This window comes from Amborella trichopoda, chromosome 1 (genome assembly GCF_054954075.1).
Source record: "Amborella trichopoda isolate Santa Cruz 75 chromosome 1, AtrichopodaSantaCruz75HAP2 v2.0, whole genome shotgun sequence".
NCBI lineage: Eukaryota > Viridiplantae > Streptophyta > Magnoliopsida > Amborellales > Amborellaceae > Amborella > Amborella trichopoda.
This window is the reverse complement of record NC_142336.1, coordinates 56,191,328-56,206,863: the sequence shown is the minus strand read 5'-3', so window position 1 is coordinate 56,206,863 and position 15,536 is coordinate 56,191,328. Positions and strand designations below refer to the sequence as shown.

The following is a 15,536-nucleotide window of genomic DNA, read 5'->3' as shown; positions in this document are numbered from 1 at the left end:
AATTTTGGGCTCCATCTAATTATAACTTGATGATATATTGTTTTTAAAAATAAAGAATTGTATTCCGAGCTCTTGAACTTTTAGATCATTCCATCCAAGAATTGGATGTCTCTAATGTAATATTGGGATGCCATTTTCTTTTAGGCAGATAGAGAGTAAGAGTTAACTTTTATTTTTAGTTGCCAGCTTCTAGAAATCACATCCCCCAATTTTGGGATCTAAAGGTTATTTCCCGTGTAAGTTTTGCCTGAGGGAATAGATGGATAATAAATTCCTACGGGAGCAATAACTCTTTCGTGTTTCTTTAATTTGAAATTCTGAGAACCATCTAAGAAGACTAGATAATAAATTTTAAAATAAAAAATTGAATTTTTTTGAGTTTCCTAGAGTTTGATCTCACCTACCAAAAACTAGACAGTCTCCATTTAATCTTTGAAACATTAATTTTTTTCAAGGGCACATAAAATGCAATTTGAATTTCTTTTTTCTTTTTTTTTAATTGAGGTAAATGTCTTGATTGAAGAGGTTACATATCTAAAATTTGGGGTCTTAAAATCACTCTTAGGTTGGGTTTTTACTTGGGGGAGTAAATGGACAGCATACTCCAGCAGGGGTATGAAAGTTTTGGCTAGTATTTTCTTTTTTTTTACAAAAAAAAAGAGGCTAGTATTATTCTTGTTTGTCGCTAGGTAGTTGTTCCTACGTTTATGAAGATTTGACCAGACCGGTCAGACCATTCTACTTTGCTTTTTATTTTCTTAATATGTTTTTCAATCGATTTAATTGGTAGTTAGGTTATTTTAACTGGAAAAGTGTTGTGTGAGTCCGCGGGCTCGCATCCATCCTGAAGATGGGCGTTGTGTAAAGTGTACTGTCCATAATTAACACACAGATGGTACACAAAAAAATTTAAAAATTGCATTTTAAATTTTAAAAGTTTATTTTTCTTTTTGGTATTCATAATCATCATGGCGCAGATGATGAATCTATAAAAAAAAATTTAGATAAAAAATGCATCTTTGAAATGGATTTTAAAAGGGGGCCACATATGTGCGTACATAGGATGACTCATAGAAAGAAAATGTTTATATAAGTTCGAAGCTCGAAACAATCGAATTAGGGCGCACCACAAAATTTTCACTAGAAGATATTATTTTGATGTTCAAATATCTTCAAATTAATCATCACGACCTCAAGATGCATAGACATGAGATAAAGATAGATTTCAAGTTTTGAAAATAGTACATTTTGTAATGTATTTTTGAACAGTTAATTTTTAAGTTTTCATAGATCTGCTCGATCTAAACTAATTTTAAAATTTTACATTTTATAATTAAAAATAAAAATATATTTTAACGCTATAACAAAGATTTCCAGTATTAAAACTATACTTCTCAACGCTATTTAAAGATGTGTTTTACTTTGACTGTTTACAGCCCATACAAACCGCACCTATAAAAATAATGAAGAACTTAACACATAGTACTTCTCGTGCAATGGGTCAAGCCTTATATATTCATAAAATAAAATAAAATAAAAGTACAAATAAAAGCAAGAGAGTCTCGTGCTTTGTATGTCTCTTTGTATACAACATGTTGTGACAAACCTTGTTCTTAAATGCACCAATTAAATTTCCCATGAAGTTTGTCCTTTTTGTGGACTTTGTCCTATGTTTAACCAACAACCAACCATTGCAATATAACTTGTTTCATTGAAAATTTTAAATCATGTATGGTCCAAGGGCTTACTTGTAAGAAATCCATTGATTTCCAATTGACATTTATACAACTCATAAATCACACAAGAATGAGGATTTCTAGATTCCTTAATAGAAACATCATGGGTCAAACCATTTCGGGGGTCACAAAAGATTTTAATTAGTTTTCTAATTTTTATTTAATTCAAAGTATCTACTAAAAAAATATCTCCAAAATATTCACAATGTTTGAGTAAGGGTATTTTAATAATTTGATCCTCTTAGGAGGCCCCAACCAAATAATAGGAGTATTGAAATGCTTTCAAAATTACAAAAATGCGCTTTCTCGTTTGGGGTTTGTAACTTTGAACAAGAGCAAAATGTATTTCAGTAGAGGTATCTAAGTGAAATAAAATTTTAATAAATAAATAAATATCAAATACCGGTGAGAGATACACTATTTAATACTTACACATTTGCCACTATTCCAACTCACCGTAATGTATATTTTGAGGGGGATAAAATTAAATCAATCCATATAGGTAAAATATTGGATACTTCATTTGTTATACGTATTTTAATAAAAAATTTTGAAAAAATATTAATTGGGATCATGTGAACCCCTTGATAATTTTGAAGAGGGAGTTGTAACCCTTAAATGATATTTCCCTCCTATTTAATACTTTCATGGCTAAATCAACACCAAAAAAAAAAAAAGGTTTCTATGCATTCATGGAATCGTGTCCTATATTAAATACGTTCATGGCTTTTTGTTCCTAAAGTGGAAAAAAAAAAAAAAAAAAAAAGAAAGACAAAATTCAATGCATTTATACGAGTCATGGTGCATACTATGCTTGTGGGCAAGAGCTTTGGAGGTCATACAAGACATGAGAACCCTTCAAATGCTCCCAACTTGAATTGGGATTACAAGAAGTTCTAAGACCCATTGATCTGTTTTGTGGTCCACCTTCAAAGATGGGGGAGTCAGGTTTCTCTCTCCTATTCCTGTTGTTTTTGCCAATCATGTGCCAAAATTCTCTCTCTAGGAAGTGGGGCCTTCCTTTCTTGATATTGGTACTACTTCTACAGTATGGGTAGTCAGGGAATAGGAGCCTCGAAGGGTCAAAGAGGGGCGATTCTCTTCCTGGGACTCTATAAGCTCTCAGACTATTCTGGATCACTTGTACTTCTCTCTCTAGACTCTTTCTCACTCTCTCTCTACATTCTTTCTTGGAGAGAGGTGGACCCTCGCCGGATCTCCATAGCTTAGCACGAGCCAGATTGAGATTAATTGGACCCTCGGTGGCGAAGAAATTTGTTGGGGAGTCATGGGGTGTGCGATTTGATTGTTGGGTTTGATTCAAACAATATTTGCAGGCGCTTTTGCATCTCTCTAAATCAAATGTCTTTCTTTTTGTCTCATCTGAGAGGCATGCATATGCCTGTGATCAATACAAAAACAGAGTATTTACTACTTAAAAGATTACTAAAACAACGGATTCAGAGAGAGAGAGATGGTGATACAATGCCTAAGTGTATAGAAGATTTCAGAGAGAGAGAGATGGTGATACAATGCCTAAGTGAATATAAGAGTTAGTGCTTCCCTCACCTCTAAGACAAGCTTAAAAGCGAATTCGGCTTTTGGGTGTTTGTTCTTATCGGGATGGAGCTGCAGAGCTGCATAGAGAGAGAGGGAGCTTCTCTGTTTCAGTCATCAATTAAAGAATAGGAAAACAAGCGTTTGATCTAATGTTCAGGTGCTGCATACCACGTCGAAGGTAGTTCTTTCGGATGATATCGACTCCTGCTTTCTCATCAACCTGCAATTGTTCGCAGTGAGATGAGAAAGAAAAGCTCAAGAAAGAGAGAGCCATGCCAAGATTAAACAGAAAATGAACAAAATAGAGAGAAAGCAATGCTAAGAGTGAACAGAAAAGAATGAAATGGTGAACTCTCACTGACCCCAAGAAGAAGGTAGCAGTCAAAAGGAATTATGGGTGCTTTAGAGTGCTTGCAAGAAGAGAGAGAAGCAGAGAAAATGGAGCAGATCTCTGCTATCAATACTGATTTTGGATCATCTGCTCCCTTCTTCCCCATGTTTTCCACTAGAGAGAGAGTTTTAGAGAGAGAGAGAGAGAAAGAGTTTTGATTCATTCACCAAAAGAGAGAGAGAGCGAGAGAGAGAGAGGCGAATCACAGTAAAATCGGCGCGTTACGGGGAAAATAAAATTTGAAAGTGTAAGGTTAAAAGTTGGAGAGATCGGTTACCGTTAGGTGTGTGATGCGTGGGTGGTGTGGTTGGGGTTAGTAGATCAGTAATGGGGGGCTATAAAGTAATCCCGCGGGAACACTATTTTTATTTGATCTATGGGCAACTATGGAGTATTGGTTACATTGGTATGGAGTATTAGTTACATTGGATATTTCCCCCATGATTTCACGAAGAAAAAAGTTCATATAAGGTATCAATCTTATACTATTGAAGTACGGTGCGGCTCCAAAACCCTCAAGTACAAAACAAAAAGTTTTCAAATCATAACGCATTATCTGAACCAACCATTTTCAAAAAAATTTAGTAGTTTATGAATCTATTCAATCTGCATTATTTTTAAAGTTTTAAATATCATAATTAAGGGTAATGATAGATTTTCATACCATGGCAAGCCTTTCTGGCACCGAAACCTTCTCTTTTGGCATAGTTAGAGGTGCACTTTATTTTGATTGTTTAAGATTGATGCCTCATACGTACCTCACCCTTTCTTGAAACTTTGACATCCACTTCAGAATTACCATGTGAATATTTTCACAAAAAAATAAATTTTAAGGTTCTAAATACTTAGATGTAGCCAACCCATAAATTGGAAATGTCTCCATTTCATCATCATCGTCAAAATATTGTGCCAACTAATTAAGATCGGCTATACGAATCCTGATTTACCATTCTACTCTATTAAGGGTCATACCTTTAATGAAGTCATACGTATCTGTATCTTTTTTCACAACTTTTAACCATATCCTTTTGCATCTACTCTTTGTCTCTTTGCCTTTTTTAACCTTCCATTTGAACTAACTCGCATCTCCTAACAGGCGTTCTATTGGGTTTGCACATGACCAGTCCATTTAAGTCTACTCTCTTTGATCTAAACGCCCATTGATGCCACATCTAAATTTTCTCAAATTTTGTTCATTTCTAATTCTATACCTTTTTGGGGTTTAATATTATTTATTTAGGCGCGTATACCATGCATGAGATTTTTCTTAAAAGTGGATAGCTACGTTAAGGAGATGACAACCCCAAAATTTGTTGTCCTAAACATAATATCAGATAAATTTTATCAGAGTACTAAATGGATGATATGCTCCCGCAGGAGCATATAATCATTTAGCTGGTGGCTATTTCTTGCCGGCTGCAAACTCCATTTACTCTAGTGGTTTAGACTATAAAAACCCATTGATAAAACATCCTCTTGTCTTTTCAATTGTTGGGACACTATTGCAAGATTCTTTTCCAAAAACACTTTTTGCTTAATGTCAATAGATTTTTTGTTCTCTCCGATTAAAAAGAAATTATTCTCTCTTTTCTTTTGTCATTTTTCTTGTAGTTTCCTCAATATGTACATTTTGTGCATGCATAAACAAAAGGAAAAATGATTTATGGACATGGTTTCCCACTGTCCACAGTTTTGCCTGCAGCCAGTATATCACTTCAGAAGTATGTTTTTGGATTCGAAATTTTGCAAATATGTCTTTATTATATCATGAATTTTATTTAAAAAAAGAATCAATATTTATCAAATTACGCTTTGCCCATGTTTTTTAATTTAATTTCAAATTACCCATGAAAATACACAGCCTTGAGTTAAAATAGTTGCAAAAGGGCCTATTATGGGTATTTTGATAAATTTCCCAAAAACAATAATCAAGTTGCATTATTAAAATAATAGATTTTAGAAAGAAATTGATTTTGAGCTCTGAAAACCCTAGATCTCGTTTCATTAATTAAATGTAAGGTTTAAGAATCTCTTCTTAAAGGATATTTATTTAGAATTAAGGATCATCTACAAAGAGACGGTTGATCTTTTGTATATGGAGGTCACAATCATTCTTGTTTTTTAAATTTCAAAATAGGTGGTTATAGGTAAGAGTGACACAAAGATCCAAAAAAATATTCTCAGACTTCGTGACTCACTCCAAGCCATCCAATTTGACATCTAGTGAGTAAAAATGATTGAGATCTCCATATACAAAAGACAAATAGTCTCTTTATAGACAACCCTTTTGTTAAAGCCCCAAATCATTTCATTCTTATGAAATTAATATTGAAAATGAGTAGACATAATTAAAAGATTTTCAAATTAAGGAAACCCCTTGGCTATGTTTCTTTTGGGTGCCCAACCGTGTTTTGATAATAAACTGCTCGACCGTTAAATATTTTTCCCTAAATTAAAATTGTAGAATAACTTGAAATTTCCAAGAAAGTAGAGGTAGTGTAGCATGTGGGGCTGATTAACCAAAAGAACAAGCCAGCCGGTCGTCAACGATGATCAATGGTGATATGGCGTTCTTAGAGACCATATGACTGAAATTGAAATGCAACAACTAATCCAACCTCGACCGTACAGTTGTTGGATATTTGTTGTAACCACCCTTTCTTCCTAGGTTTCTAAAAATCATTGATAATGTGTGGTACATGTAGCATGGCTATGCTACTGGCAATCGGACTTTCCAAAACTAACTGTTAATTTTGAGCACATATACTACGCCCTACAGGGGTAAACTGTACACCTACTCCTTGGTTAGAACACTTGAGAAAAATTTTCAGTCTGAACTTTTTACAACCACCTAATAATCGCTAGATGATTTATTTTTAAAAGAAAAAAGTTTGAATTTGAGTTTTTTTAGATCGCGCCTTTCAAGAATTGGATGGTCTATGTTCAAAATCCTCCCATGTTTTGTGTCGAACCGGCCTAGAAAGAGAATGTGGGAAATGTGGGTTAAAATGAGGGATTTTGGTTAAAAAGAATAGTAAACTTTTTTTATTAGAAGGTGGATGCAAAAATATAAACAGCTTTGGAGTTAATAGTGTACTATCAGGTCATATGTCTAGAAATTTCATTTTGAAGGGGGTATTTATTATTTCTCCCTATGTATATTTGGTGACCCCTAGGGCTGTACGGTACCCTAGAAATTGAACCACCCAAACTCCCAATAGCTAGGGTAGTTCCATATAAGAAACACCAAACCAGAGCTCCTATTGGCCTAAGTATGGCACAGTTCTAGAGTGCCAATATGGAATCGCTCCATCTTTTAAATTATTATCGTTGAATTGTTTCATATTTTTTACGGGTGCTCTAGAATCCAAAGGTTTTAAAATTAGTCGGACTAGACAGAGTATATAGAGTGCAATTTTAGTAATAATAGGAGTAGAGACGATGAAGCAGTTAAGGTTGACGGTCAAGAAGTACAAAAAAGACCGTACTTTCGATTTCTTGGATCGATAATCTAGAAAAATTGAGAGATCGAGGAAGATGTCGCACATATAATTAGAGCTTGGTGGACGAAGTGGAAATCTACAACTGGAATTTTATGCGATCAGCGCATACCAATGAGATTGAGCAACTTCTATAAGACATCAATGAGACTAGCTTTGCTCTATAGGGAGGAATGTTGGACAAACAAAAAACAATATAGCAATAGAATGAGTGTGGCGTTGATGAAGATGTTGAGATGGATGAATGACAAGACAAGAAGGGATAGAATTCACAATAAATCTATTCGAGAAAATTTGGACGTGGCACCAATAGACGATAAAATGAGAAAGAGTAGACTTAGGTCGGCTGGCCATGTGTGGCACTGACTAAGTATAGCACTTGTTAGGAGGTACAAATTAGTTCAAGTGGAAGGACTAAAAAGAGCAAAGGGTAGACCCAAAAAGACATGGTTGAAAATAATCTGAAAAAGATATAGGAACTTATTATCACACTGAGGTATGACTTTTAATAGAGCAAAATGGATAGCCAGGATTCATATAATTGATCCCACTTAATTGAAAAAAAAGCTAAAATAATGATGAAGATGAATTGCTCCATACTTTTTAATAAATTATAGAGCATGCATACTATGCTCACTCAGAAGCCTATGATACATTTACTCCCTCGGGCAAAACACTAACCTAGGGATTTTTTAAAATTTTTATTTGAAGTTTCGAAATCCATCTAAATATAACTAGATTATTTTCAAAAAAAAAAAAAAATATGAGTTCATAAACAACTAGATCAATCCCTCAAAAAATTGGCCAATTCAAGTACAGTCTTGGAATGATATTTTTTTTGCTAGACACATAGAGAATGAGAGTTGAAACTTTTTTTTCTCTGGGAGGTCATTGCCGGATTTTAGAGATCACATTCCCCAAAAATTGAGATAAAGAGAATATCCCTAGTTACCCGCGGGAGTAGATGGATAGATACTCCCATGTATGTAGGAAATCTTTACAAAATTAGAAGAACGGAGCAGTTGTTCTCATCAATATCGAACTTCCCCATACTCCAAAAATTTTATGTAACTTCCCCATACCTAAAATATTTTATGTATGGAGTTATTCGACATTGATTGAACAGCTCAGTAATACCTGCTTTCCAGTATTTTTCTCTTTTGTGTAAATACGGTTTGCTATCGAGAAGATAGATGCTTATGGCTAGTAATACCAACAAAAAATTATCTACACATCATATAATCATGGGAAAATTACAAAAAAACCAATGCCTCAACTTTCTTTACATTCTCTTCCCACCCATTTTTTTTATGGCTACTCTTACCCCACAATTAGCTTTTATGACAGAAAAACCCCAAGTAAAAAAGTCTAGGGAAAATTATAAAAAACCCATGCCTCAACTTTCTTTACATTCTCTTCCCACCCATTTTTTTTATGGCTACTTTCACCCCAAAATTAGCTTTTGTAGTAGAAAAACCCCATGTAAAAAAGTCATAATTTGGAAGACAAAAATACCCTTGTCCGTACGTGAAATCATCACATTCTCGTAGATGCTCACTCACCAAAGAGTGTTCGGCACTTTATGGTGACGGTCCAACACTGAATTGCGACGATTCAACAACTCACTATGGCAGGAAGGCACTTTTTGAACGAATGATCCAACACATAGACCAATCGGTCCGGCATATTGTAAATACGGTCTGGCACATAGACCAAGAGGTCCACCAATAGTGGCCCTCGATCTGGCACAAGGGTGCCACGGTCTGACACTTGGTATATTGTTTTTCCAAAACTTTATATTGTTTTTTTGAAAAGTAGTCAGACAATTTGCCAAAATGTAACAGCTTCATGTACGGACATGGGTATATTCATTCTTTAAACTATGACTTTTTTACTTAGAGATCTTTGCTGTAAAAGCTATGCCTTTTTTACTTGAAGGTCTTTGCAATAAAACTTATTTTTTGAGTAAAAATTGCCATTAAAAAAACATTTGGGTCTTTGTTAAAATTGTTTTACAGCAAAAGTTGCCCAAAACAATTAGTGGGGGAGAATGTAAAGAAAGCCAAGTCATGGGGGCTTTTGTTATTTTCCCTTTGATCATCAGGCAAGGAATACCAACCATAAGTTTTCTCCACATCATATAATGTGGCAAAACTTGCTCATGGCGGTTTAAACCAATGTTTCAAAATTTGGAGTCGGGCCGAACTCCGCAGGCTCTGAGTGATTTGCCTGGTCCGAGTTGCACGATTCACCAGTTGGAGTAGGCTATGTTTGACAAAGAAAAAAAATTTATAGGCTTAAAATCAGAGAATTGAGGCAAATTCCACATGGTTCCTCCTCAAACCGGAATCACTTGGTTCCATATCTCAATCCAACTCGGCCGATTCTAGTTGGATCAACCATACACCCAAAAAATGGGGCCTACTCTGATTTATAGATTTGCTACCTTTTATCCTTAGCCATGTTTTCAAAATTAAGGGAAACGCCTTTTTTTCTGTGTTTTTCCTGAAAGGCAATATCTTGAGCAATTGATGTGCTTCTCATAATTTATATCTTAGGAACAATTGTCTCTTTGCGTCAAAGATTCATAAAAGAAAGACTGGCCTCAAAATTTCCTAGTAAAACAGTGAGAAGAAACATACAAATGACATAAGAATTTCAACAACTCTTAACATTACCAGATGGGGGCAAAAACAAAAAGCCCATCTCAAATCTCCTAATTTTACTCACCTTTGGAGCACTTATTGCTTGTAATTCCCCCGAGTCTTTCTTGTCTTTATGGACCCACTTACAGCAGCCTTTGCCTTAACCCACTCCCTCTCTGATTTCGCACTCCTCATAAAGGTGCACACTTCGCCGCCACCCATAGTCTCCACTCCCATCTTCACCTCCGATAAGCTATTCTTCCCTGACTTTAAATCAGTACGCAACCTATCTCCTGCGTTCGAAGCATTTTCTTTTGAGTTATGCATCATTCCAACTTCTTTAGCCGATGAATTTTGTGTGAAGTTATTCACCATTCCAACTCCCTTAGATTTCAAAGTGCCATTCCCCTCTAAACTACCAATTCCCTTATTTATAGTCTTGTTATCCTTTTTGCGAAATAAGGTTTTTGATTTATATGGTCTTGGAAGTTCCTTTGTTTCAGAGAGGGCAACACCTGGAATAACATCCGAGAGCCTGAAAGAGAAGCTTGGTTTATCTCCAACAAGATCTTTCCAAGAGGATTTCTGCATCCACGAACGATTGATTGATTCTGGTGCAGGAGGTCCATTGATATTTTTATTCATTTTCTCATCAACATGGGCGTCTGCATTTGTATTTGCATGACTATTGCCATTGGCATTTATATCGGCATTCCTGTCACTTTGAGAAACTATGGCAGTTGTAGGAGCTTCCTCATTCTGGTCTTCTTCGTGAGAATGATTTTCTGAGGTTCTCTTATTTTTCTTTTGAACGGACCCCAATTCTTTGTCATCGTCTTCTTCCTTAGAAGATGATTTTCTTTTGGATTGGTGCCTTGTAACATCAACAGAGCTTGCAATGGGCTTTGTGGTTTTCTGAGATTTGAAATTTCCCTTAATTTTCTCCTGACCATCTTGAACCACAGGGTTCAAATTTTGAGAACTGGATGCCTGAAACTGCATAAAAGGAAAGAAAATAAATAATTATTTTTAGACACAAAATAAGTGCATAAAATGTCATAAATATGCTTCTTCTTTTCCCAGAAACCAAAATACCAAGAATTCCCTAGTTCTTAGGCAAGAAAGCCTTCCCAAACAAAAAACAAGGGTCATCATCGTTTTTTAATTTGGCAAAGCACAAGATATTTTTGAACCATTGGTAGATTTTGAAAAGTAACGGTGGCTCTCTAAATTGTTCATAATAATTGCATTTTCTAAGTGACCCTTGAAACCATCTGTATGCCCAAAGTCTTCAATCCCTCCTTCACTCAAATAAAGGCGGAACTTCATTTTTTCCCTCTCTCTTGTGCGTTTTAGAGGTATCTTTCTAAAATGCAACAATTTTTATTAATTTTAATTTAAGTACCTGATTCGATGGCACCACTCCCCATCCATCTCTCAGCACTGAATCCAGCTGGTTTCTTTCTCCTTCTATCGTTATGTTGGTCACAAGGCAATCTGGATCTTCTTCCTCCTCGTCTTCCAGTTCTATATCATCATTATCCAAAGGCTTGATGTCCTTAGCTTCTATTGTTGAATTACTACCACCAGTTATTGACTTTGAAGCAGCTTCATGTCCAAAGAGCCTATCCATCACAGAGTTCATGATACTCAACTCCTCCTCATTTATCCCACCATTTTGTTCAACACGATTAAGATGGCCTGATTGAGTTTCAGTATCATGTGCTTTTGAATGCACTTCACAATCATAAAAATGAAGAGGCAGAGGTGGAGTCGTCATGCGTGGAAAACTATACTTGTGCTTCCCAGTTCCAGCAAATGGTAATACTTTAACCTGTTGAAAACCTCAGCATCGGTTATACTTTTATAATGCCATCATAAAGTAATAATAAAAATAATAACAACAACGAGAAGAAGAAGAACAATAATAATTATAGAAAATTTCTATTTTATATGGAATTTATAATCCTATGTATGTTTTTGCCACAAAGTAGAACCCAATATATTCATACCCCATGAAACACAAAACATGTTCATACCACATGAAATGCCTAAACATATTAGATATTTTTCGGTTCACATGTCACTTTAACTATGCATTTGCAGGTTATATAGCCCAACCAAAAGTTCTACAAATTAACATCATAGCTAAATAAACTACTAAATCCTTCCACAGTTCCCAAAGATGTGAGAGAACTTACAGAAGTAGCTGAAAGTAAAAAACAAACATTTTTTCATGTTGGAGGCTTGGAGCTCACCCTTTTCACTTTCGGGAAGAAAATCTTTAACCCCGGCTTCTCCTTGATCAATACTTTTGATTTTATAGGAGTATCAATGGGTTTGTCATTATCAAGATTGGCATTCTTGATCATCTCTTGCTCAGCATCTTCCACCCATTCCCTCTTTAAACAAGCAAGATAATGCTCTTTTGCTTTCTCCAATCTCAATTTCCCTCCTTTCCAAGTGCACCCATTATACTACAATTTCAACCAGCACCAAAAATTTCATTAAACACTTGTAAATTATTCAAATAAATAACATTAAGTTTTCTTCCTCTTTTTTATGAGAATAATGCCTCAAACATTTGCTTGGGTCACACCTCCAATTTTAACGATGCTATATCATTGGTTCACTGATAACCTCATTTTCAAAGAAACGGGCTCAAAATCATCATGCCAATGGTAATTTAGTCTTATAAAGTGATGAAAAAAATAAAACAAGTCAGACAGGAAAAATGAAATTTTTAGAATATAAAAAAACAACTGCAAGAAAGAAAATTAGAAATTCATAAGAATGGAGAAACCTCTGCTATTATCGATGAAATAATGAAATAAGCACTAGATAAACACCAATGAGAATGGCCCAATAGCAAATTCATTCTCAAACAAAATAAATTGTTTATTAAATGAGAACCCTCCATGACCAAATCGAAATCAGATAATCGCAACTATTGTAGTTGTAATAATTCTCTGTTGAATCCCACAAATAATTCATATAAAACAAGCTTAAATTTACATGCTAAGCCAATATATTGCTCTAAAAATTTAACAAAAACAAAAGGATAAAATGCAAAATTAGAGGACTAGTTAACAAGAACCAACCGAGCTAAACAGCTTGTCTAATGCTTTCTGAGAAGAAGGGTTGAAGTCCATATAAGCAAAGCACCTTCCATTTGTACGGATGATCTCAACTCCGTGGACTTGGCCCAAAGATGAAAAGGTTCTCACTATATCGTTAGCAGTTACAGTGTTCCCTAATCCTCCCAGAAATATTCGTGAAGTTGCAGGGGCAACCCCTTCTCCTCCTCCTTCCATTAAGCGAACTCTAACCCTAATTTTCAATGCAAAGTATTTCGTCAGGACTGGAACGGTGACTGAACCAGTGCACCAGCACCGCTCTAGTTGGACTGGCTGAACCCGACCGGTTCACCAGGCCAACCAGTGTAATAAATTAAAAAGATAATAATTAAAAATATCAAAAAATAAGGAAAAAAGAGGGAAAAACAGACGAAATTATGGAGAAAAGAGACATATTAAAAAGGAAAAATTGAAGTAAATGAGTAAAATGTGATTCTCTGATTCATGATATCTTTCAATAGATTTAAATGTTTAAATCTCTTTCATGGAGGTCTTTTTACTATTTTGACAAATCAGCATAATAAATTGAATAAATATATCAACAGTTAGATTAAAAACAAATTATCGCTAATATTAGAGAACCCATTCAAATATCCCTAAATCAAATATCCCTAGTAACATCAACTTCAAAGTTCATTCAATCATTAAAAAAAAAAAAAAATTATTGCTTGGAGAACATGTAGAGAGAGGTGGGAGACCACAAAAAAATCAACAGTAAATCAAACAATCAGAAAAATGGTTGAATATACTCACTTGGGCTTCAATCAATGGCGGACCGATGGCCGGATTCCACGTCGAAAATGGCCGGGAAAGAGCCCTAGTAACTGGAGTTTTGGAGAGAGGAGAAATTTTTAGTTACGCCTCTCTAAAATATCGTTTCCTAAGGTGCCTTTTTTCTGTGGGCAAAAATGCCCTAAACAATAATAATAAAACCATATGAAACATCGAAAATGAGTATTTTCACTTAAAGGAAAAAAATTTATTTAAGAATTCAACCTCTTTTGATCAAGATGTAACGATGCAACTTCGTGTTGTAGACACCTCTCGAGAATGAGTATTTTCAATTAAAGGAAAAAAAGATTATTTAAGGAAGCAACTTCTTTTGATCAAGATGCAAGGATGCAACTTTGTGTTGTAGACAACTAAAAAATTTCGAGTGAAAAAAAATATTCTAAAGTTGGAGAATATTCTAATCGATCATCTAGACTTTGAGATGTGCGGATATATAGAAAAAAGAATTTCACCTTCAAAAGATAGTGCATCGTGTAACAAGTCAATCAGGCTGTCTATTTTCAAGATTTTCAAATATTTAAAAATATGCTTAATTTGTATCATATTAAACTTTACAATTTTATAAAAGGAGTCGTATACAAATTTACAAGTCATCGTAAGGGATTTAACACTGTAACTACATCTCAAGATAAAATTTAAAAACATGCTTTAGTTTTACATCATAAGGAGGCATCCCTCGAGTAAAACCTCACCCAAATAAAAGGCATTGGACCGGTGGATGGTCCATTGCGATCCGATCTGCTATGCCGGACCAAGCCGACCTGTTAATTGGTTCCAGGTTCGAATTGGCAAATCCGATCCTAGTCTTAACATCGTTGCAAACCTATAATGGATTGAAGGTTCATCCATTTTGATATTCGAAACCCCAATTTAGTTTCTCTTTTCTGGTTCGAAAACCTAATTAACATCCGAACACTGTCAACCATTTAGAGATTCAGAGCACGAATGAATAGTCTTACTCTTGTTGTGAATTGTGGAAGAATACAGGGTATTTCCAATGGACTTGTATATAATGAAACCATTTATCATTGTTACAGAAATATCACAAGTATTTGTAACCATCCAATGTGAAATCTGTAGCGTGGGTGTGTCATACAGTTCGAGAAAAAAAATTTGGACTTTTTTTTTTTTTGAACGGTAACGTACGACTTATTATTAATTCATATGTAAAATACAAGATGTTAAACCAATGACACAATATTACATCAAAGAAGTAACCAATAGAGAGGGAGTATGAACTCCTCCTTTAGCAAGAACATCGGCGTCTTCATTAGTTTCTCTATAACAATGTTGGACCGTTGCCATAGAGGTTGACGAAATATCCCAAATTTGATGAAAAACAGTTTTCAATCTCTAAGGGATTTTGGCCTTTCTCTTACTCCAGGCAATGACATTTGCCGAGTCTCCTTTAATAATCATGCCCCCTTCCAAAGTGCATAGCAATTTCAAACCTTCTAATAAACATCGTGCTTCCGCCTCATTTGCTTTTGTGATACCACAAGGACCCGAGTAAGAAAAAATTATGTGACCCAAATTAAAAAGTTTCTTTTGAACTTTGAACTTAGTCAATAAATAAATGCAACCACCCAATTTCACATCCAATAACCAAGATTAATTGTGACCACTTTGTAGTAAAGGTAAATAGTTTCATTGGATACTTTTCTATTTCTGATACAAGGTATCTAATTAGGAATATTTTGTCGGATATTGCGGTTCAAAACTTAAAAGTATATGTAGTTGGAAAACAATTTGTTTGTAGTTTGGGGTTTAGAACA

General features: G+C 34.9%; 2 protein-coding genes across 4 annotated transcripts; both read right to left on the bottom strand.

Annotated features, from left to right (window-relative positions):
• Positions 1–2,522: 2,522 nt before the first annotated feature.
• Positions 2,523–3,868, bottom strand: LOC18440822 (uncharacterized). The gene is made up of 4 exons (XM_006850960.2): positions 3,659–3,868; positions 3,465–3,516; positions 3,306–3,373; positions 2,523–3,138 (listed from the first exon to the last, which is right to left on the bottom strand). Exons 1-4 carry the CDS (start codon positions 3,848–3,850, stop codon positions 2,545–2,547), a joined length of 906 nt encoding a protein of 301 aa, XP_006851023.2. The 5' UTR covers positions 3,851–3,868; the 3' UTR covers positions 2,523–2,544.
• Positions 3,869–9,707: 5,839 nt separating this feature from the next.
• On the bottom strand, positions 9,708–13,805 carry ROS3 (RNA-binding (RRM/RBD/RNP motifs) family protein). 3 transcript variants are annotated; one of them, XM_006850961.4, is made up of 5 exons: positions 13,723–13,805; positions 12,934–13,162; positions 12,091–12,309; positions 11,238–11,666; positions 9,708–10,828 (listed from the first exon to the last, which is right to left on the bottom strand). In XM_006850961.4, exons 2-5 carry the CDS (start codon positions 13,144–13,146, stop codon positions 9,929–9,931), a joined length of 1,761 nt encoding a protein of 586 aa, XP_006851024.2. In that variant the 5' UTR covers positions 13,147–13,162; positions 13,723–13,805; the 3' UTR covers positions 9,708–9,928. The 3 variants fall into 3 exon arrangements, with proteins under 3 accessions (XP_006851024.2, XP_088702902.1, XP_020526744.2); XM_088846776.1 differs by having other exon boundaries at positions 12,998–13,162; XM_020671085.2 differs by lacking the exon at positions 12,091–12,309.
• Positions 13,806–15,536: the final 1,731 nt, after the last annotated feature.